The sequence below is a fragment of the Scleropages formosus genome, chromosome 4 (genome assembly GCF_900964775.1).
Source record: "Scleropages formosus chromosome 4, fSclFor1.1, whole genome shotgun sequence".
NCBI classification, from domain to species: Eukaryota; Metazoa; Chordata; class Actinopteri; order Osteoglossiformes; family Osteoglossidae; genus Scleropages; species Scleropages formosus.
This window is the reverse complement of record NC_041809.1, coordinates 28852394-28874614: the sequence shown is the minus strand read 5'-3', so window position 1 is coordinate 28874614 and position 22221 is coordinate 28852394. Positions and strand designations below refer to the sequence as shown.

The 22221-nt window shown below is 39.3% G+C and overlaps 1 protein-coding gene across 1 annotated transcript; it reads right to left on the bottom strand.

Annotated features, from left to right (window-relative positions):
• Positions 1 to 9348: 9348 nt before the first annotated feature.
• On the bottom strand, positions 9349 to 21286 carry LOC108934289 (sodium channel subunit beta-4-like). The gene is made up of 5 exons (XM_018751877.1): positions 21015 to 21286; positions 11688 to 11851; positions 10992 to 11211; positions 10504 to 10633; positions 9349 to 9553 (listed from the first exon to the last, which is right to left on the bottom strand). Exons 1-5 carry the CDS (start codon positions 21106 to 21108, stop codon positions 9457 to 9459), a joined length of 705 nt encoding a protein of 234 aa, XP_018607393.1. The 5' UTR covers positions 21109 to 21286; the 3' UTR covers positions 9349 to 9456.
• Between the last annotated feature and the right edge of the window lie 935 nt (positions 21287 to 22221).

Below are 22221 nucleotides of genomic sequence, written 5' to 3'. Positions count from 1 at the left end.
TGTCTTCCTACTTTGTTCCTGGTGAACCTTCCCAGATACACAGACAACATTGATGAAACAAGAATTTGGGATGTGAATGAGGGATGAGTCTCATGAATGAATGTGATCAGAGTGCAGAAGTCACTTCTGAAAACGACCAAAATAGAGTAATGCCTGGAGTTTCCCACAAGAACTTTCTAGATGACAGATCCCAAGATATTATGGAAACACCTTTTGTGGTTGAGCTCTTTGACCTGAAAGTTATATTTGGTCTACCACATGATGGTATGATTATTCCGCCCGCAAAGTTTCAGACCATGGTTTTGTTTTTCAGCACAATGGACCTGGAAGCTTAAGAAGCTTCATATGTAACCTGGAGGAGTTAGAGTTGTTTTCCATGAAAGAATGTGCAAACATTTTACGCCAAAATGGCCCAAATGTGCAAACTCATACAGACAAGCCCATAAAGCAGTTAACTCTGTCAAATGATTATTTAAAAATGTTGACTTGGGGGAGTTATTATGTATATACTGTATATTATATATAGTACATAGTACATATCATGTATATATACATAAATACATACATAAATACATGTTATGTGTTTATGTGTTGTGGTTTTTTTAAATACTAAGTGTTATAGTAGGGGGGTGCAGTGGTCCAGGAGGCTTGGCCAGGACCTGCCCCGTGGTGGGTCTGGGGTTTGAGTCCTGCTTGGGGTGCCTTGTGATGGACTGGTGTCCCATCCTGGGTGTGTCCCCTCCCCCTCCAGCCTTGTACCCTGTGTTGCCGGGTTAGGCTCCGGTTCACAGCGACCTCCCTCGGGACAAGTGGTTGTAGACATTGCGCGTGTGTGTGTGTCATAGTAAAACAGAAAAAAGAAAAAGCTAGAGGGTTGGGGGCTTCTTCAAGTTTGATAGATATATGTTTACATAAGTAATAACTAATTAACTGATTATATAATAACTAATAATTGTTTTTTAAAAAATACAAGCACTTACTTATTAGTTAAAAGTATTAGAAAACTATAGTAGCTGTAGAGAAACTCTTGGTGTACTTTACCTTTGGCTTCATTTCCCTTCAAAAACAGAGTTCCTGAACCCTTCATTGTGAGAAAGGCGCATAGATGGGGTGGTAGTCGGGTTTTGCAAGCAGCAGACATGGTACCGTGGGGGTCTGTGAATGTTTAAGTGCTTCATTTGTGATTGATGTGACATTGCTGAAGGTAATGGGTGGTCTAATTGTTCTCAACTTTCATTTTTCAAAAGTCCATTTTAACGGAGGTTGATCTTGTTCACTTATTTGTAAGCTGTGTTTAACGTCTTTTGTTTCTTACGTTGGGATTTTTTTTTTGCGAAATTTTATGTACTGTTACTTAACCTCCAACAACAGAAAGTTCATTCATTCATCCATTCTATAGCTATAACCACGTCCAGTACTGGGTCACAGAAGTCCAGAGTCTGTCCTGGAAGCATCAACTAACAGGCAAACTCCATATCGACAGTCTGGGGATTGAATCTACCTCAAAACTGAAAATCCAGGCCCTTGACTTAGCGGTTCTTGCATTACTTAGCTGTCATTATATGCAGTATTTAAGCAAACTATAGCATTGCAAGGTGGCTCAGGCACGTTTCACACCTGCATAACAGGTCATGGGTTGTGGCCTCAGCTTTATCTCTAGGGAGCTTGCATGTTCACCAAGTATGTCTCTTCTGGGTACTCTGGTCTCCTCCCACTAGACATGAAAGTCAGTAAACAATTAAAACATGCATGAAATATAAAATCAGGCTTATCAACCACACTGCAGACACTTAAAGTTTTTTTAATAGAGAAAGTGAATGAAATTCTCTATAATGGCCTTTAAATGTTGAGTTAACATTCGCTTCACTAGATGTTTTAAAAGGGTTTCGAATTTGACAATGTTATTTTTATCTGTTAATGTGTTCTTTAATTTTTCATTTCACATTTAGCTTTCTAGTTTTCACACTTATGTCCTTTTACAAAAAAAATCAGAGTGAAATAATAAAATGCATTTTTTTATTTTGTAAGGAAAAAACAAGAAGCATTTTTGCTATGTAATTGCTTTTAAGTGTTTTGTATGTACATGCTTAAACCTTTTTACAATAAAGTAAAAACTTCAGGACCTGCAGCCCAACCCATGTTTTCAGAATCACTTTGGCCTTTAAATAAATTGTCAGTTAAATTGAACATTGAGTCTTTTCCTCAAAATGATATTTCTAAAGTAATATTCCTGTCAGTGTCATTTTTGCTGATTAATCTCATCTGCATAAATGAATGAAACAAAGGTATAATTATAAGAAAAGTATAATTCTGTGAAATGATTTTCTGCTAATACCAAAATGTTGGTTTTTTCTGCTAGATCTATGATTCCATTCTCATATTTACAAAGTGACACATTTTTTTATTCTGTTATCACTTCACAACAATGAACTATACTCTGGTTCAATACACTTTGTACAAACAACAAAACCAAAGTCAATATAAGAGATTTCCACACTGGAGACACTTTTATCCAAAATGTATTTATTTTCCATAATCAAGGAAAACCTGATCTGCATGGCTAAAAGGGAGAAGAACATAAGGAGCAGATGGATAAGCAGAGGAATAAGAGACACACATTCATCTTGCTATGATGCAAGTTCTGCAGAGACCAAGGGATCATCATGAGAAGAGATGGAGGTCTTGAGTTCAGCCAGCAAGTGTATTGGAGCCCAGGTATGAGGGCAACGGCAGGCATGGGCAAGGTTTGTTGGTGAAAAGTAACCTTTCCGCACTACATATCACAGCAGGAGAGTTGCCACCAATTAGAAAAGCAGTGAGTGTCTCAGTAGAGTAAATGTTCAACGTGAAGACACCAAAGAGGTCTATAGTTGGGCCCATTGTAATGGCCAGTTGGGATATCCTGACTGACTGAAACCCTCCAGCTCCTTCTAAGTAATACCAGCAAAACCTCTTGGTCACAATCAACAGACAACACAACACAAACTCTTCAACCAGAACTACAGGACTTAACCACTGCAAACGTGCTAAACAGTCTCCAGGCTGTAGTATTTCTCTTCCTGATCCGTTTCAGATTTTATTTCCCACAGATTAGTGTACACCTTTTTGGGAAAGAAAGCTTTAAATATATATATATATGCTTTTGAATATATTGTATGTACATGAGGAGCAGGATCTGTTTTGGTTCTTAATATTAAATGGAAAAATGTCCCATGTCATAAAGAATAAAATGTTGTGCCTTTTCATTTTTTAAAAAAAAGTCTCTAATAACATTAAAAATTTTTGTAATAATCTTGAACTGAGCGGGAAAAGAATTATTTCATTTACAGCACAAGGTAATGTATAACTGAAAATCATCACAAACATTATCAATGAATATTAAGTTACTAGTATGTATATTGTCTAATGCCCAGAAATACTAGGTCAGTTAAGTACTTTGCAGCAAGAAATAAGTAAGGTAAGTATGCAGCAAGAAACAATAGGAGCATCCGTTTGGTAATTAAGCCCTGAGTTCAGATCTGAGTTTGGAAGTTAAGTTATTTTTGTTATTTAACTTAATTGTTGTATATGTACATAAAACCCCATTTGTACACAGCAATAAAATACACTCAGAACAACATCAACGCAGCATTGAAAACACAATCTATAATTCACGTAACATTTGGAAATAAAGCAGAATAAGAGAATACAATCGTTTTCAACTCTTTTTATGGTACAGTAAAATTTACATGTGAGATAAACTGTTCTTAACAGTATAATTTGGTTTCATTCAGGTCTCTCAGTGAATGTTTTTAAGCAGTTCACTTAGTATAGCAAACTAAGACAATAATATGCATAATTAATTAATGATATTCAGATAGTCAATCGTTATGAGAAAAGTTGAAATTTGCTTTCTACTGTACATGAATCTCATAAAGTCAGTTTCTATATTCCTAGCCAAAAAGGCCAAAAAGCTTTCATTTTTGAAGACATATTCTTTACAAACAGAAAGCTTTTTGTGACAGTTTTATTTAATACTGATCTTTCATGGTTGTCAGTTATACTGTACTCTTTTATTTTCCTTTGTTGTGCCCAAATATGTAGGAATTGCAGATTATGAATAACATTAATAACTAATACTAATTGTGAGTTTGTTGTTTTGATGTTCAAATACAGTTGAATTTCCAAATTAAATCTATAAATTAAAACAATTATTCACAATGCAGCTAGCTAAATACCAGAAAAACACAATTTTGAAAATACTGGCTGCTTAAAGTACACACACACACACACATTTTCAGAACTGCTTGGCCCTTACGGGGTCACGGGGAACCGGAGCCCACCCGGCAACACAGGGCGTAAGGCCGGAGGGGGAAGGGGACACACCCAGGACGGGACGCCAGTCCGCCGCAAGGCACCCCAAGCGGGACTTGAACCCCAGACCCACCGGAGAGCAGGACTGCGGTCCAACCCACTGCGCCACCGCACCCCCTCTCTGCTTAAAGTAATCAAGCGAAATTCCATTTTTGCACAATTAAATTAATATTTTGAAAATATATTTGATGTAACTTAAAATATAGAAAAACACATTTTCATTCAGATCTGAAAAGTACAATTAGCAGATATGAATAATGGAAGATCAATAATTTTGTTTTTATAATAATCAGAGAAAAAAAAATTTTTAAATAGAACAGGTATAATTGTACTAAAACCAACCTGTCTGTCTGTTCTGCCCGCAGAAACATATTCTAAATAACGTTGCTAAATTTCTCACATCGACGTAACTTTTCTTAAAATCACATTTTACAATAAATCAAATAAAATCTTTCCAGATACCCATGACAAATAGCAGCAAAGTCTAACCATAATTCAAAATAGAAATTTCGAAAGTAGAGGATGCTTATATGTGCAGAAGGACAACTAAGGATATAATACAGATGTCTCTCGCTGCTTTTGGAATATTCATGTGGTATCGAGTAGGTACACAGTAGGGAAACATTTCTCCTAAACAACAGCAAACAGAATAAGTACATTACAGTAGGGTTGAAACAGCCTTGTTTTACATTCAGCTGAGTTGTGGGGACTGGGAGCTGCTACACGGACCCAAGCACTGAAGATGCAAAGGCTACCATGACTGCTCACTTTTATTGCTAGGACAACTTTATTATGAAATTGTTATTAAATCAACCTGCTTTGGTTTTAAAGTGCTGCTTTTTGCAACTTGCGTCTCCTGCACAGAAGCAAACTCCTTTTTTTTTGTAACTTTCACTGTATGGCATCAGCATTGCAAGGATAAAGACAAGTGGCATTATGAGGGTAGGAAAGTGATCATATAAAAGATTTATGTAATGATGGTGCCCTACAGTCAGTCCTATTGCAAAACCCTTCAGAAGAAATTACACAAATGGAAATGTTGCCCCCAGCACCCAGAATGCAACTCTTGAACCCCTGTGCGTTAAAGCATCCTTTTGCATGACACAGAGCCAAAAACACAGTCCCTGAAGGAAGATTCAAGTTTTAAGGAGGATCTTTTGATATGTGCTCAATGACCGCACAGAGAACAAACAGGTAAGTGTTAACATTCCACATTCCGAATGCGTTCAATACATCCCATATCACATGATGATAGCTTTGCACATTTGTCCTCCCAATCCTGCTCTTTATTTCATTATACTTTCTATTTGATAATTTCCAACAATTCACCCATTTGACAAATAAGAAGCCTGACATTATTCAAAGTTTTATTAAAGACCTTCCACAGTTATGGCATGTGTTGCATTTTGCAATTCAAGTACTGGAGGATAGGGACATTAAAGTGTCAGAAACTGAAATTAAATCTAGGCTTAAACTCTTTGATCATTGTGTACCTGCAAATATATTTACACTTACACTAAACTGATGGACAGCGGTATATTTCAAATCTCAAATGACAGCATTTTACTACAAAAATAGTTATACATCGTTTTGAACAATTGCTCTGAAACTGAAATATCTGATTAAGTGGAACACTGCTAGGGACCAACATAAAAGAAATTACTGGATTATTATGTAACAATAAAATGCTGCTATGTCAATATTTTATGCAATGAAATGTTTTTTTTTTTTTAATATGTCATCAGTTTCATAGAAGAGGCGTATTCTTCTGCCACTCATTGCGTCGTAAGTGCTGAGTTCTGTATTTCTGTGCTGTCTGGTCTCCTTCCTTCAAGGCAAATGATGCTGGGTGTAACAGTTATGATGCTATATATTTGTCAAAATATAGCTGTGGAGTACTGGCAATGCATTGATAGCATTTAACCATAGGCCACAATTTAAATATTTTGAAAAAATGGTGATTCAGAAAATATATTTTGCATTTCATTACAACAAGCAATGCAAAATATCCTCCAGTTCTTAGCAGATACATATTTTTACCTCTTCTGTGCCTTGTTTTTAAAAGTGAGATCATTGGTATAACTGCAGTTTATTACCTTTGGGAAAATATCTTTTTCAGCAAATCTGCAGAGGAAATGACCTTTCTCTTTATCACATACACTTACTATGTGTTCATTAACTTAGCTGGAAAAACAAGTTTTGCAACACATGAAGAGCAATTCATTTGTGCACTGGTGGAAAATTTGAACTTGTGTTTTTAAGCACAAATGCTTAAAAAAATCTTTTAGGTTACAGTTCGAGGGCAATTTAGAAAATCTTATCCGAGGCCCTCCTAGCAAACTCTGTTCCTGTTTGCATATCCCCTAAAGTACCGATTCACCTTCTACTAAACTTCTCAGACATGTAGGGGAAGATGTGCCTGTATCTGTCCTGGTCGGCCACATGGCGGAGCCACACCAGGGATGTGAAAACTCGAAGTCAAACCCCAGCAAACCTGTTTGCTTTAAAACAACAAACATGAATGTATATGGGTTTCAGTCCGTAAACTAAAAATTTCCTCAAGAGCTACGAGTCATCTAGAATATTTTGAAAAAACCTTTCAAAGAAATCATCTTGAAATGTAAGCAGATGCACAAGAGAGGTTCAGCTCTGGAAGGCTGTAAATTCTTGGTTTTGGCTCTGATGTGGTGGAATGAACGCCCTCTCTCCTTCAGAGCTGCTGAATCCTTCTCAACATTCAAGAAGATTCTCAAAATGTACCTCTCTCAGTCTAACTCTCCTAGTCTACTAAATGCTCCCTAATTTTCATTACATCATATACCACAATCACCTTTGAATTTCGTATCATTTCTATAAGGTGGGCACTTACGTAGTGTCCTAACTGTGCTTTGACAATTGTGTGTCTGGATCAATAACTCTTCGTCTTTGAGAAATACACTTTTGTTTATTGAGCAAAATCTGAGCCCTTTGGGTTGGATAGGACTTTCACAAGATTATTCACATATGTTTGAAATAATAGCTTTGCATTTATTTATGCGTATGGCACAGTGCTCAGCATAAAAATGCCCTTGTATTTTTCTAATCCTTTGGCTATCGGCAGATAGTTTGTGTCTGTAAGTGCCAGTGACCAATGTCTCAGTTTGTCCCTGACTCTCACCTTGTTTGCATCTAGATCTATCATCCATAATGACTTGATGTGGCATTAAATAAACACAGGAAAGTTAAAGATAATTTTTTAAAGTCAACAAATCACGATGGCCTATTCATTTATTATTAAAAGTTGTCATTATATTCTATAAGAAGATATTTGCAGTTCTTATTTCTAACCCTAGACAGCTCTAGACTTACTCCAAATTTTTGCACTTACTTTTTTACAAGAAAAAAATTGACCTTGGACCTCTTGGAAGTTTGAGTGGGTCAGTATGACACCCCATGTGAGCAGAATTAGTTTGTTTTAAAGTAATTCTTAATGAACATGTGCTAAATTTGCATATTTGGTCAAATTTCATTTTTGCTTTCGCAGTTATAATTTAAGAGTTTCATTTTCCTCAGCGCTCGTCAACAGTTGTTTACTCAGTCTCCGTTTCACTGGATATTTGACATGGTATGCATAGTGACAAAAGGCTTTGCATATTATCAACAGGCTTTCAAAATACGTCCTCTTCAGGACTGAAGTGCTGTGTTCTATTCCAGAGTGTGACAGTGCAAGAGCGGGGACCGTGGTCCTTGTGAAATGGAGCATAGTTGTGATCACACTGGCGAACACGACCGAGGCACTCAATGAAGCTTTGTGTATCTGAACAGCATATGCTATAGAATTTGTCCTGGGAACCATGTTGCTCGTTTTTCCTGTTTGCATGCACACTGTTTGTCAATTGGGCAACGACAGTGATTTTGGAATCGTACAGACTTATACTGAATTATTGTGAATAAATTTCGCCTTTTAGAATTTATAGGAACAAGCATTGTATATAAAAACCTTCAGCATCTCACCATGCTAAGAAAAATAAACTGGTTAAATTTTTGAAGCACGATTTTCAGTAGCGAATTTGTTTCTATACGAAATAGGTTTGGGGTGATTTTATTTTATAAATTAGGTTTAATTTATCCACACAGTTACGTAGCATTTTGTAAAGTAGCAGCTGAGCTTTGATTTGCAGCAGTTTATTCCCTCCCTGGCAGCAGAGGAAACATGAAGCACTAGCAGGCACGTGTGTTTTAACTAAAGCGAAGAAAATCCAACCCGTACTCAGCAGGATCCAGTGTTGCACCCCCACAACTTTTCCGTTTTCCCTGTTTCTGTTGAAATTAAACAAGTTACCTTCCGCAAAAAATAAGTTTTTTCATAGATATTCTCCCAGTAGTTTTCATAAACAGTGCTGAAGAGGAATATACTCGTGTTGTATTAAACAAGCAGTTTTAAATTTCAGCCTATGCTGGATATGTTACTCACTGAAGATAAATTCAGTATCTATACCTAGGTAACATGCACAATAGCAGCAATATTTGCTTTGTCTGTTTCAGAGTTATTCTATGGCTATACCTTGTTTTACAAGAATTAAGAATGTGCATAAAATGTCAGATCTCTCTAATCATTGTTCACGGAACGTGCATAGCATCAGCAGAAATATCAGTAGTTATTCGCGCATAGGATTTATGGTAAATGACATCTTGCATTTTCAGGCCAGGCATGTGTTTTATTGCTTTTGATTTTTATTATTTTACAGGATATTTGTGAGATTAATATTAATGATACCATGGAGGTTCACTAAATGGCTCATTATTTAATGCAGATTTATATGAACGCTGCCTGCATTGTGAACAGCTAAAAATGCATTCATTTCTATTTTTACCATTTCTGTACAATTTTTTGTAAGAAATAAAATTCGTGTGAGATGAATAATGAAACATTAGTGCAATAAGCACTAGAAACTCAGTGGAAAAAAATTGCCATTAAATCTATTTTCTGTTGAGCTGTAATTAGTTGTGGGGGTTCATCTGATCCAGCCCAGAGGAAACAGGTATTTTTTCCATATAAATGTAACGAACCAACAAAAAACGGACCATTGCTAAACAAGTAAAACAAGATAAATGTAACACAGTTCATGCCTTCTTTGGTGTCGCTTTGGAGTCGACTTTAGATCCTGAGAGGCCGTTTTCAGTATTATCAATCCCTGAGGAACTCACAAGGCACTCTTTACTGTTGACAAAAAGCAGAAGAGATGCAGTTAAAACGGCAAAGCAGAGTGGAGTGATGTGGTGAATCACCTCAATATTTATGCTGATATTTCAACATTTTAATATTCCCAGACCTTATTGCTCTACCTGATTTTTTTATATATCCCATCCTTAAATTTTGTCAATTCATAATCAACGTAGAGACTATATTTACACCCATCCTAACCCTCTCCCTTAACAGGGATAATTTATCCTATGAAATTACCCAGTTAGGCAGATTTTCAGTTTGAGTGGAAACTATGAAGGGATCATATTAATATTATTTCTTATGGAAAAATATTGCTTCCCAGTCAAAAAATGTCACCTAAATGAATTTAAAAATCAAAATAAAAGGTGTTTTTATGCATCCTAATAAAACATCAACATATTTTATATTTTTAAGAAAAATATTATTTTTACCTTGACTTTTAATGTTATGTGCTGTTTTATTCATTAATTATCAATAACCACTTGTCCATTTCACGGTCACGGTGGTCTGGAACATACCCCTCAACCACAGTGTGTGAGAAAAAGTGCACAACACAATGGACAGAGACATTCTGATATTTTGGCTCACAAATGTGAGTTGAGTGTGTGTGTGTGTGTGTGTGTGTGTGTGGTTATACTGCCCGTTGCATCCTTTTCAGGATTGCATGAAACACATTTATTCAAGTATGATGACCGCATACAGGGCAAAAAATGCTACCATGCTGAAGTTATCAGCCTGCAGTACAAAAAAAGGGTATATTTTTCTACAAAGTGATTTTTTATTATAAGGGACTCTAATAAGTGAGGGATGAGTGTACTTCCCACTTTATATGAAATGCTCTAATATGTCTTATCCCCATATCCCACAGACACACAAATGCACAAGTCACACTTTCCAAATTAGATCCAGCTCCTCCAGCCCAACTCTCATTCTGTGGTACTCACTTTTTCTCTTCAATCTTGGCAAGGACATAGAGGGTGAAGTTTTTCAACAACATGAAGGCCATCAATAGACCAATGGCACCTCCCACTGCCGACGCGATAATGATGGTCAGGGTGTTGTCAACTACCTTCACTGAAGACATAAAGTAAAGAAAATCAAAGCAGACAATGTAAGGGAGTGGTGGGGAATTAGTCAACAAACACTGTGGAAGGAATGGTGAGGAGAGCTAAAAATAATTACTGGAAAACACATTACATAATGAATTACTGGACAATATGGCCACATATATAAATACACAATATACACAGACACATTGAGTTATGTGTGCAATGTGCAAACGACACAGTAAATAAATACATTTGGACTTTTTTAAGCACTTGAACTGAAAATGCAGTATTGTGTGTTTGCCACTTTGACAACTCCTGCTTCTTTGGACAGTAGTGCAGGATATGAAGGGAACAAAAGGTGTACACTAGAGGATTGCACTCACGCTCATCCACAACAATAAGGGTAAAAATTGCACTGTGATTTTTTCCCTTTTCCTTGGGGTTGCGCCCAAAGCATGTGTACTCTCCCTCATCGTCAAAGGTGACATTCCACAGCAAGATGGAGATGTTGCTGGTTTTGCTGGAACCTATAAATTCTACACGGTCCTTATAGACATTTACATGCGGCTCCACCGTCTCGGTTGGGATCACACCTTCGCATACCTAAGGAAACAGACATGTGGTATTTAGTCAGTATGGGGGTTTATTACAGGTAACATCATGACTTTATGGCTAAGTGATTCCTCAGTGTTGAGGTGTGAGGAGACATTCCTAAATCTCCTCTTGACCTATAATCACTCTTATATTATAGAGAATGTTACAATATTTAACATTACTTTATTTCTACATATAATTAGACCTCATCAAGTTCACTTAGAAACATATTGATCAAAGCAGAATCTGTTAAAGTATAGAAACTTAAAGTATAGTACCACTGTATTATTAATTATATTAAAAGGATATATATCAGGTATTCTTGTAGAAGCCCTCCAGACATTGCAAGGCACCAGTTAACACACAAAGTGATTTCTAAAAATCATATTGGAATTATCTCATTATTCTTTGTTTATCAGCTATCGATATGGAGGTAAGGAATTAATATTTTGGGTACTTCAGCTGTTAAAGTGATCACTTCTCACCTTCCTCATTGTGCCATTATCATTGAATTGCCAATTAAAGTACAAGTCCTTGATGCCAATGCAGCTGCTGTAAATGCAGGGCAGCAACACCGTGCTCCCGTTCACTGCTTCAAGGAAGGGGATCTTCCCCACTGACATCTCCAGGGCTTCAGAACACCATGCTCCTGAAGAAAAAAGAAAAAGGGGGCGTGTTAGAGGGGAAGGGGGACAAGAAAAGAGAAGAGAATAAGACAACTATATGAGAAGAGAAAAAACTGGTGTGGGAAAAAAAGATCTGGAGTTTTTTCCCCTAAATCACTGTGATTGTAAACAAGTGACTTTTTTAGAATGAACTTTCCATTCACATCTCAATGTATTCAGCTTTGTTAAAGGCACGCTGAAGAGACACACTTCCTTTCTTCTTTTCACCCTACTAACAATTTATTCTCTCTGCATGCACTGAAACTTGACTTCCTATAGGTCTGCTTGGATAACTGACAACCCTCCAAAACTCAATCTTTCCAAGACTGAGATCCACTTCTCATCCACTTGTGGGGAATCCTTTATCAAACTCGAACATTCACTCATCTTATCTGCTTCCTTGGTCCAAATTGTCGGAATAACAAGTAACTCAAGTCTCTGCTTCACACAATACAGAGTAGCCAAAATTTGATCCTGTAGGTACTTCCTGTATAATATGTTCAGGATCTGCGTTTATTTTACACCACATTTTTAGAGCTTCCTATTATGGTTATGGCAAAATCTTGCTTGGACTACTGCAACAGCCACTTGCTAGTTCTCCTGATGGTACAACGTACAATGAATCCGAAACAGAAAAACCATATACAAATTTGTATAAGTCTGCAAATCATCTGTCACAATAACCTCTGTATTACGTATCTAGAATATTTCTGGGGGAAATATGTCTTTGTTTATTCTCATAGGACAAAATGAGGAGAAGTGTGGTTTTATGTTTACCACATTTGTAGTAAAATTGATATTTTAAAATCTAAACTTGGTCACCTGCTCAGAACGTCTTAAATCTCTACTGTAATAGGAATTATAAGGTGGGTGTCTCCCAATCACTTGCTCATCTCTCTCAGCAAATACAGTTTTTTCTAGTAAAGGGAACAGGAGTCATTAGGAGATGGGGCCTTATGCCTTTCAGATTTATGCTTGGCAGTTCTTCCTGCATGTCCAAAGTCTAGAAGCTTTACATACAGTGATTGTTTAAAGCATGGAAGATAATCAAACTTAGCAAAGATCAAGATCCTGAAAATGTTACGCTCTCTTTTTTTGAGAAACCAATGATACGAAGCCAATTATTCCTTCTCAATTTCAACTTGCCAGCATCTAGACTGAAAGTCTAACCTGCTCGAGCATGTTGTTTCGCACAAAAATTTAAAAATGTCTTGTAAAAAAGACCCTGAATATTCATCTAAAGCTGTCAGTCAGTGTTACTCTACTACTATTGTTTCTTCTGCATATCACATTAAATTGCAAATGGTACTGTAGGTGACTGAAACAATAAATCATTCATTCAGGATACACAGGACAAGATGTACACCCCATGCGTATATTACAACGGCTGCACACAGAGACCCAGTCTGACCGACCTCACCATGAAGCCACAGAGAACAACACCCCGGGTTGCCAACATACAGTATATCTCCATGACTCAAGACCAAGAAGCTTAACTGCCTTCCCTAACCAACACAACCACAGAGAAGCAACATGGGTATATCACTGAGGTTCTCAACGAAAAAAAATGTTATAATCCTTTTCAAAATAAAACTGCGAACAAAATAACCATAAGATAAAATGTCAGGAAAAGGCCACTGACTAAAGAAATAGATTTAATTCTTAATGATCCCAAGATTTCAACTAAAAAGGCTAACCCTGATGTCTTGACAAAACAAGAAACTCTTTTTTCACTAGTACTACCAGAACATCCTAAAAAGTCTCTTAAGGCCTTGTTATAGTCTTTCTCATCTGATCCATAAGTTCTTTTATAAAATGCAGGCAGTGGTGTAGATAGGAATTCTGAGCTCCCTGAAAGAATATTGCTCTGCCCACCAAACAAAATAAATTTCATATAGAAGTGTGAAGGCTCTTTCCAAGTGTGGGCCCTATGAAAGCTCTGAAAGCAGCCCTCATTCTTATATTCATCTTGAAAACTGAGCTACAGATAGTCTTGCACTTCAAAGGTAGAAAACTAACATGACTGATCACTGTCTTGAGACTCGCTGTCTCTGAAAAAAGTAATGGCGACTGTCTAAATTACAGTACTACTAAACTGTGTATGAATAAACAAATATCTGAATTGCTGCAGGCTGTGTAATTCTTTTGTACGAGAAGAACCTTTTTTACTGGTGTTGGATTTCATCTACAACTGTAGCCCAGTAGTTCTCTGTGGTATGTGGACAGTACCTCTGAGTAGTTGCCATCATATATAACACACTCAGGTAAAGGCCTACACCTGTTTATCATGCTAGTAACCATGCCACGCAAACACATATGTCTAGGTAACAATACCAAACACTCAGTTGCCATCACTCCCCTATTTAAGCCCCTGTGTGGAAGTGAGAGATGGCTCACCCTGTGGGTGTAGGAGTTGTGCAGCTGTTGGACGAACACAAAGAGACAGAGACTGACCTCCTGAGAGACAGAGAATGGCCAAGACTATCCTCATCCCCTTCTCCCGAAAACGTTGTGCAACCTAAGAGCTCCAGAATAAAGACGACTAAATCCAGAAGCCCTGAGTCTGTGCCCTTTTGCCAAAATCCAGGAGAAGAGTAATTTGACTGTCATGAAGGACATGCCTCTGCTCCACCTACTTGACCATCTTATTGCCATGCAGCAACTGCAACATGTGGGGCAGGATTGACTGTCATGTCATCAGGGGAGATGTTGACCCTACACAATAGTGGTATGCAATCTGGATCATGGAGAGTCATAGAGAAAGTAGGTTTGACTGCCGAAGGCCATAGAAAGAAGATGAGGAGCCTCTGCTATAGAGACACTGGAAATCTGCACAGCTACACAACTCCTACACCCACTGGCTTCTATTGGAAATGTTGCTAGGCAGGAGATCATTGATCCTGTTGTGCAGGACCATTTCATCTCTGCCCTTCTGACAAAAACTGCTGACTGGCTGCACTGTTTACAGCTGGTTGAAGGGTTCAAGTTAGGGGAGAATCACATGGTAATCTCCACAGATTCACCCCCAGACCACCCCTAGCTGTGCACCCTGTAGAACAGGCAACTCAGAACAGTACCTTCAGTCCCACCATAGATAGAACCCTCATTCAGCTCAACTCCATCATAGTTGGTGCTACTTCTATCCAAAAAAAGCCCTGATGAAAGCCACTACCTGCACATCTTTACAGGCTTCCCAGTCCCCACCGTTAGTTTGATGACAAGGGTCAGAGTTACTTTTTGGATAATGAACAATAAACTATCCCAAAAAAAACAGAATGGAGAAAATAAATGAAGGTGCTCATCAGTCAAAACAGCCAGATAGCTCTTTCCCAAGCAACAAATAGTAACCTGATAGGTTCCTTTGGAGAAGACCCTATGCCACTTGCAGACCAGATTTCACTGACCAAGAGTCTGTGCCAATATGTGCCATTGATGCACAGAATGGCTTGAGTGCCAGAGTAAACCCTTTGTCCATCCCTAGGGCTCTTCTCCAGCCTCTCCAATTGATAACGGTATCTTTGAGCATGTGTGCATAGACCTTGTCAGTCCAATGGAGCACAGTGTGAAGGGGTATTTTTCACATTGGTAATTATAGGCTATGGGATCCAGTGTGCAGAAGTCATAGTGCTGCATAACATTAAGGTAAAAACTTATCTGAATACACTGTTTTCTCCTGTATGGAAATTCCCAAGGAGGTCCTTACTGATTGGGGAACATCCTTCATATTCCACACCCAGCAAGACCTGCACAAACACTTGCAGGCAATTAAAACTATCTTTAACCCCAAAGAAATGGGTTAGTTGGACGCTTCAATAAAACATTGAAGAACATGATCTGTAAGTTATTTCCCGATGACATGCAGAACTGGGATAAAATGTTAGAACCCTAGTTGTTTGTTGTCTTCAAAGTCCTGAAGGCTTCAACAGGGTTCTCTGCATCTGAGCCCCTCTATGGGAGGCATCTTGGATATTACTAGGGAGAAGAGCCCTAGGGAGGCTCTAGGGAGAAGAATTGCACACAAAGTTAAACTTATTTAGGCAAACCACAAGGGAGCCTAGTCTTATAGCACAAATTCCCAACTTAGACAATTTGAGCCAGGAGACAAAGCCCTTTTCCTCTTACAAATATCCCATTCCAAACTGCTCAGAAAGCAGAAAGAGGTCTTTGTGGTCACACAGCGAGTTGGAGGTGTTGACTACTAGGTAATCGACATAGACAAAGGCAATTTCTGTCAACTCCATCACATTCATAACTTTCTGAAAAAATGGCAGAAGAAAACAAGATGGGCTAGGCAATTTGGTGGAAACATGAGGTATCCCCAGGTTAACAGGAGGATATATGAAAGTTGCAAGCCAAGATTCCAGATATTTTTTTGCCCCTCCCAAGTCGCACCAACCTTGTAGAACATGACATAGAACCCCAACTAGGAGTAGTGTAGTGAGCCAAATTAGTGGTAGGAGCAAAGCCATTCATAACAGCTCACTGTTCACAAACAAAATCCTGTGACGAAAAGAACTAGATAAAATGGTGAAAGTGAGAGTAATAGAGGAATCAAAAAGCAAATACAGCAGCCAAATAGTACTTGTGTCTTAAGTGTACGGCTCAGTACAGTTCTGTTTCAGTTACAGAAAGGTCAATGCAGTCACCAAATTCAATGCATATCAAATAGCTTAAGTGGAAAAACTTTTGAACTGTCTAGGCTTAGTGTGCTTTTACTGAACACTGAACCTAATGAAAGGCTATCGGCATATCCCCGTCCCAAAAAAAGAGATCTCAGCCTTCTCGGCTCCTTTTGGATTGCACCAGTTTGTTGCCATTCCATTTGGGCTTCATGGGGCCCCTGCACAACATTCCGGTGAATAACAGACAAAATTCTTTACCCACATGCAAGCCATTGTGTTGCTTTTCTTGATCACATCATTATCTTTAGTACACACACATTGTCTGAAACTGCTTGTCCCAAGGTAAACTGGAGCCTCACCCAGCAACACAGGGCACAAGGCTGGAGGGGAAGGGGACACACCCAGGATGGGTTGCCAGTCCAGGGCAAGGCACCCCAAGCAGGACTCGAACCCCACACCCGCCAGCGAGCAGGATCCAGCCAATCTCACTGCACCACCGCACCCCCTTACAGTTAATAATGGCTGGCAAAGACATCTAATACATCTCAGGGCCATCTGAAATTGCTGACATGGGCTCACGCCAGGCACACAGTGAATCCAGCAAAATGTGCAGTTTGGTTAAGCGAAAATTGATAATCTAGGCTTCCTTGTGAGCGGAAGCAAGGTTTAGCACAAAATAAGATAAAACAGCAGCCATTTCAGCCTGTTCCCCAACCAAAACTAAGAAAAAAAATCAGACCTTTCTTAGGTGTTACCAACTATTATTGACATTTCATCCCCAGCTTCTCCCAGCTGATTACCCCCCACCCTAACCTGATGGGCAAGGGAAATCCTGACCTGGTCCAGGTACAGAGCAGTGCCAAACCAGACCTTGATTCAGATCGGTCAGGCTCATCTGGGTAGTCCCCCAATCAATTTGTGGCATTGGAGGAATATGGCACACAGAAAGTACACCTGCTTATGTACACCAACTATACTGAGACAGTTGTAGTGGTTTCTGGGACAAGAAGACATTGACTTAGGGCTTTTAGATGTAATGGCCATTATTCTGGAGTTCTTAGGTGACCAGGTGAGGTGTTGTGAGAAAGGGGATGAGGACAATTTTTGCCCTTCTTTGTTTCTTGCTCTAGGGTAAATATTGTCTCACCATCGCACAGGGACTTCAGTAGGGGAGGCATGGCAGCTGAGTGCTTGTTAAGGGTAACTAGGTAAAAATGTTAGGGTGACATGGTTACCAGCATGGCAACCAGGTATAGGCCTTTATGTGTGTGTTGTGTATGGCATGTGTGTGTATGCAGGTGTACTGTCCACATGCCGCACTCCTCCATTATTGGAAATCAGTTAGGGAACTACCCAGGTGTACTGTCTGCATGCAGCACCTTCCCTGGTGTTCACACACACACACATTTTCAGAACCGCTTGTCCCATACGGGGTCACGGGGAACCGGAGCCTACCCGGCAACACAGGGCTTAAGGCCGGAGGGGGAGGGGGAGGGGACACACCCAGGACGGGACGCCAGGCCGTCGCAAGGCACCCCAAGTGGGACTTGACCCCCAGACCCACCGGACAGCAGGACTGTGGCCCAACCCACTGCGCCACCACACCCCCCTCCCTGGTGTTCAGTCTTTTTCAAATTTTCAAATTTTCAAATTTTTATTACGTCTTCCATATTACAGTCCTTTTAGAAAATATGCTGTTGCTAAACTGTAACTCTTTTTCAACTGCTTTACCAGTTCACCTTTGGATGTCAAGTTACTTATTTAACATTGTATGTCACTTTGGACAAAGATGCCAATTAAATGAAGAATAACAATAACCCTTAAGCACAAAGCCCTAAAGTCATGATGTTGCAACTATAGCCTTCCCTCCAGTAAGTGATAACCCGAAAAGCAAAAAGACAGCTTGAAAGACCATTTTGACAGAAGCTTGTTGGCTGTGTGCCAGATCATCTAAAAACATTTTTTATTTTTTTTATAGCCACAGAAAGAGCATTGCATATGGGGACATAGAAATAAGATCATGTCCCTTAACTGCTTGAGTCATGAAAACAGATGTTCAGTTTTGAAATGAGGTGTGCCACATGAAACAAAAATGCTTTTTCCACTATCTTATAAATGCCATTCCCATTGCCTGGTTCTTATTTCCGTGACAAATATGATAGGAAACTTGTAACTATAACCATTTCGATAATTAATGAATTGCAAACAAAAATCACAAATGTGAATCTCTATGATGCAATCGATTACTGTGTTTGGATATGTCTTCTTTAAAAGGTAAACAAGAAATAAAAGCAAAACAAGCTATCAGGAAAATAATTTCGTTGTCAATGGTAGTTTATCAAAAAAAAAATTGACAAGCTATCTTTATCATGTCCATTATTGTTCTTTAATTAGAGGCAGCTAGTTTCCATTAGCATAAGGCAGTTCTTAAGAAGTTCTCTTCAAGGTTGGCACTACCCCAAGCAATGATTCCACGTGCCGCATGCAATATGTTAATGAACGTTGCCGTATACAAGATACATGTAGAAAACACCAAGTCAAACACAAATGTTGGCCTTTCATTCATCGGATGGATCCATTTTGTTTAATTTCACAGGAAAATGTGCAATTCTAAAACACCAGATTTATACAGTGTGCATACATTTTATCATCTGTATTACCCCTGGGGTTCAAGTCCTGCTCAGGGTGTGAGGAGTTTCTATGTTTCTCTCTGTGTTTGCACCCTGCAGGCATGCTCAGAAGAAGGCCCTGGCAAACCACATTCATCCCTCACTTGCCTTGCAAACCACACAAGCGGTCACTATGAGTCAGGGTTGACTTGATGGCGTGTCCATCATCATCATTATTGTCATCATCAGCATTACCCCAATAGCTATAGTCATTATGTTGTAAGATATTAATCATTGGAACAGTCGTGTCCCCCACAATATTTTATTAGTATACCACTTTGCCCTTTGAATTCCACAAGCATTAAGTATACAGACCTTTCCATCTCTTTTTTTTTTATAAAGTTATCTGCGTAAACACTCTCCTTGATGGTGCAGTATGGACATAAGCAAGATTATAGGTTGCCTTATAAACTCAGGGCTCTAAATTTCGTGTTGGTTTTGAGTGATGAAGAAAACAACAGAGAACACTCTTCCCACACACACACACACACACACACACACACACACACACACACACACACACACACACACAGTGGCTGAAGTCACTTGACCCAAGCAGGGTTGGGACAAGCCAGAGCCTAGCCTGGCATCACAGGGCGTAGGACACACCCAGGACAGGACGCCAGTCTGTCACAAGGCACCCCAAGCAGGACTTGAACCCCAGACCCACCAGAGAGTAGGACCTGGCTAAACCCGCTGCACCACTGCACCCCCCCAACACGCTTCCAATAAATTAAAACTTATGACCCATATATTACCTTCTGAGGAAGTATTTAATCCTGATGTAATGCAGTAGGTACTCTTTCTTCAAATGAAAGAACCTGCTGCAACCACTCCTGTAAAGCAATCTGTCTTTCCATTAGACAGTCACCTCTTCCTGATATACCACCTCTGTCAGTTTCAAAACTGCAAGCATCATAGTATTACACTAAGGGAAAAGGCTAAAAAATAAACATATTTTAATCAAATTACTATTAATCTCAAAATAGCAAAAAGAAGTAGCCCAGCAAAGAATGTGAACTCCCCATATTCAATCCTGTTTCGAACATTGCTGTCCTAAATGTAGGGCTTGCATATGGGAAACAGTGCAGCCTTTAAAAAAGGGCTCACAGAGGACCCAGAGGTATGGAACACACTGGGCTAGGATCTCTGCAATACAGCAGGAATTGCGTTTGTCCTTCACAAGCCTCTAGACCACTTTCCCAAGTCAGCATCTACTTGTCTATACGTCAACAATACAGCTTAACACAGGCTAATTTCAAGGGCAATTGCAGGAATAGAGGCAAAGAGTGCAAGCTGTCACATTTTGCAGTGATTCTGTCTAAGGTTTAGTGCTATCTGATTATTCACCCAAGTGGTAAATGGGAGAGAGAAATTAACCTACAATACTTTTAATACTGTTGTTGCTGACAACATTCCATTAATTATTGTTTCATGTCTTTTGGCAGGAGAACCCAGAGCATAGGAGACATAGCAAAATGACATTAAACCTGTGAAAATGCACTTCTGGAAAATTTCCAACACTGCACCTTACAAGGGTTCCAGCTATTCCTCGAAAGATTGAAAAACTGAATGAAAATACCTGACAGAAAAAGGAGCATCAAAACACAACTTTCTTACTGAACTAAGTGAACATATTTGGAAACAACTTAAATACAAGGTATTACAGTTAGGTAAACAAATGCAAACACTAATATATGTGACTTAAGCATCACCTCATCACCATGTTATGTCAAAGGGATTAAGAGCAGTGAGATCCTAAATAACAATGCAGGCTGCAATCTCAGTAGATGATAGATAGAGAGAGAAAAAGAAAAAGAGAGATGAGTAAGATACAAGTCGGCATGCATCCTTACCTAGCAGCAGGGTGATTAGCAGAGTGCTGTGGATTTTGTCCCTGAAGTGTGCACACTTGTGCAGAATTCCATTCGTCCAGGGCTCCGTAACCATTGCTCTGATTTAGTGCCCGTCAGCCCTCTAAACACAGGTATGAGCGGGACGCTGCTCTGTGGAGAGGGTTGGAGGTAAGAAGGTGTGTGTGATAGGTTTGGGAGAGAGGTATGGGACATAGATTTAAAAAAAAAAAACTTAAAGGAGCACTTGGTCAATCAGCAGAAGTCCTGCAGATAAATGCTCACCACTTTATTTGTTCTGGGACAGAGAATGAGAGAGAGAGAGAGAGAGAGAGAGAGAGAGAGAGAGGAAGACGGAGAGTGAGCAATAAGGCTGCAATCCACTCTGGAAGTGATAGGGTACAGAGCAATGGCTCAGTGACACTTCTACTAAATACTTCTCTTTCAAAAGCAGCAGAAAGAGCTCTTCTTTTCACCCATGAGGATAGAAGATGTCACTCCTACAAGGTTAGACTGTCAAAAGGCAAACACAATCCAGCATAAGCATCCCGCGCTCCCTCACATTAGTGACTGGAAAGGGAGATGAGCTGATTTGGTGGATCTCAGGTAGCATCTCTCCCCCAGGCGGAAAAGAAGGAGCTGTAAGACCTGCAGTGGTGCAAGGAAGAGTGGGAAACTGCTGTGGAAGGGTGCTCTGGGACGGAATCCAAAGTTCAGTCCAGTTCGGTCCAGTTTCTTCCCCAGCCTGACGCTGCAAATATTCACAGCCCTCAGCTTCTCTATCGTCGTCCCTCTCCTTGCCGCCCCCCCTCCCTTACACCCTCTCTCAGTGCTGGGTTTTCGATGTGTTTGCAAATGCATGCAGTTTTGGACTGAAGACTGCTACATCAGAGGTGTGTCTTCAGTGCAGATTCCAGTCACAATGAGTTACAAAGTCAGGACCTCAAAACTAGGTCTCATGGGCTGAATATAAAAGTATATATCAGGACATAAATAATTCTGAAAGAAAGTTATTTTTGTAGGTTTAGCTTAATGACTTCACATCTGTTGGACCACCCCACACCTTCTACTTGACAATATACAATATTCACTGTTTGTTCAGAATGGGGACATGAAGATGGATATGTCCCTGATCTCTTTAGGTAGATATGTGTGTTTCTTGTGTAACATTTTCAATACTCGTATCAGTTGACCTGTGTCTGTAGCAATG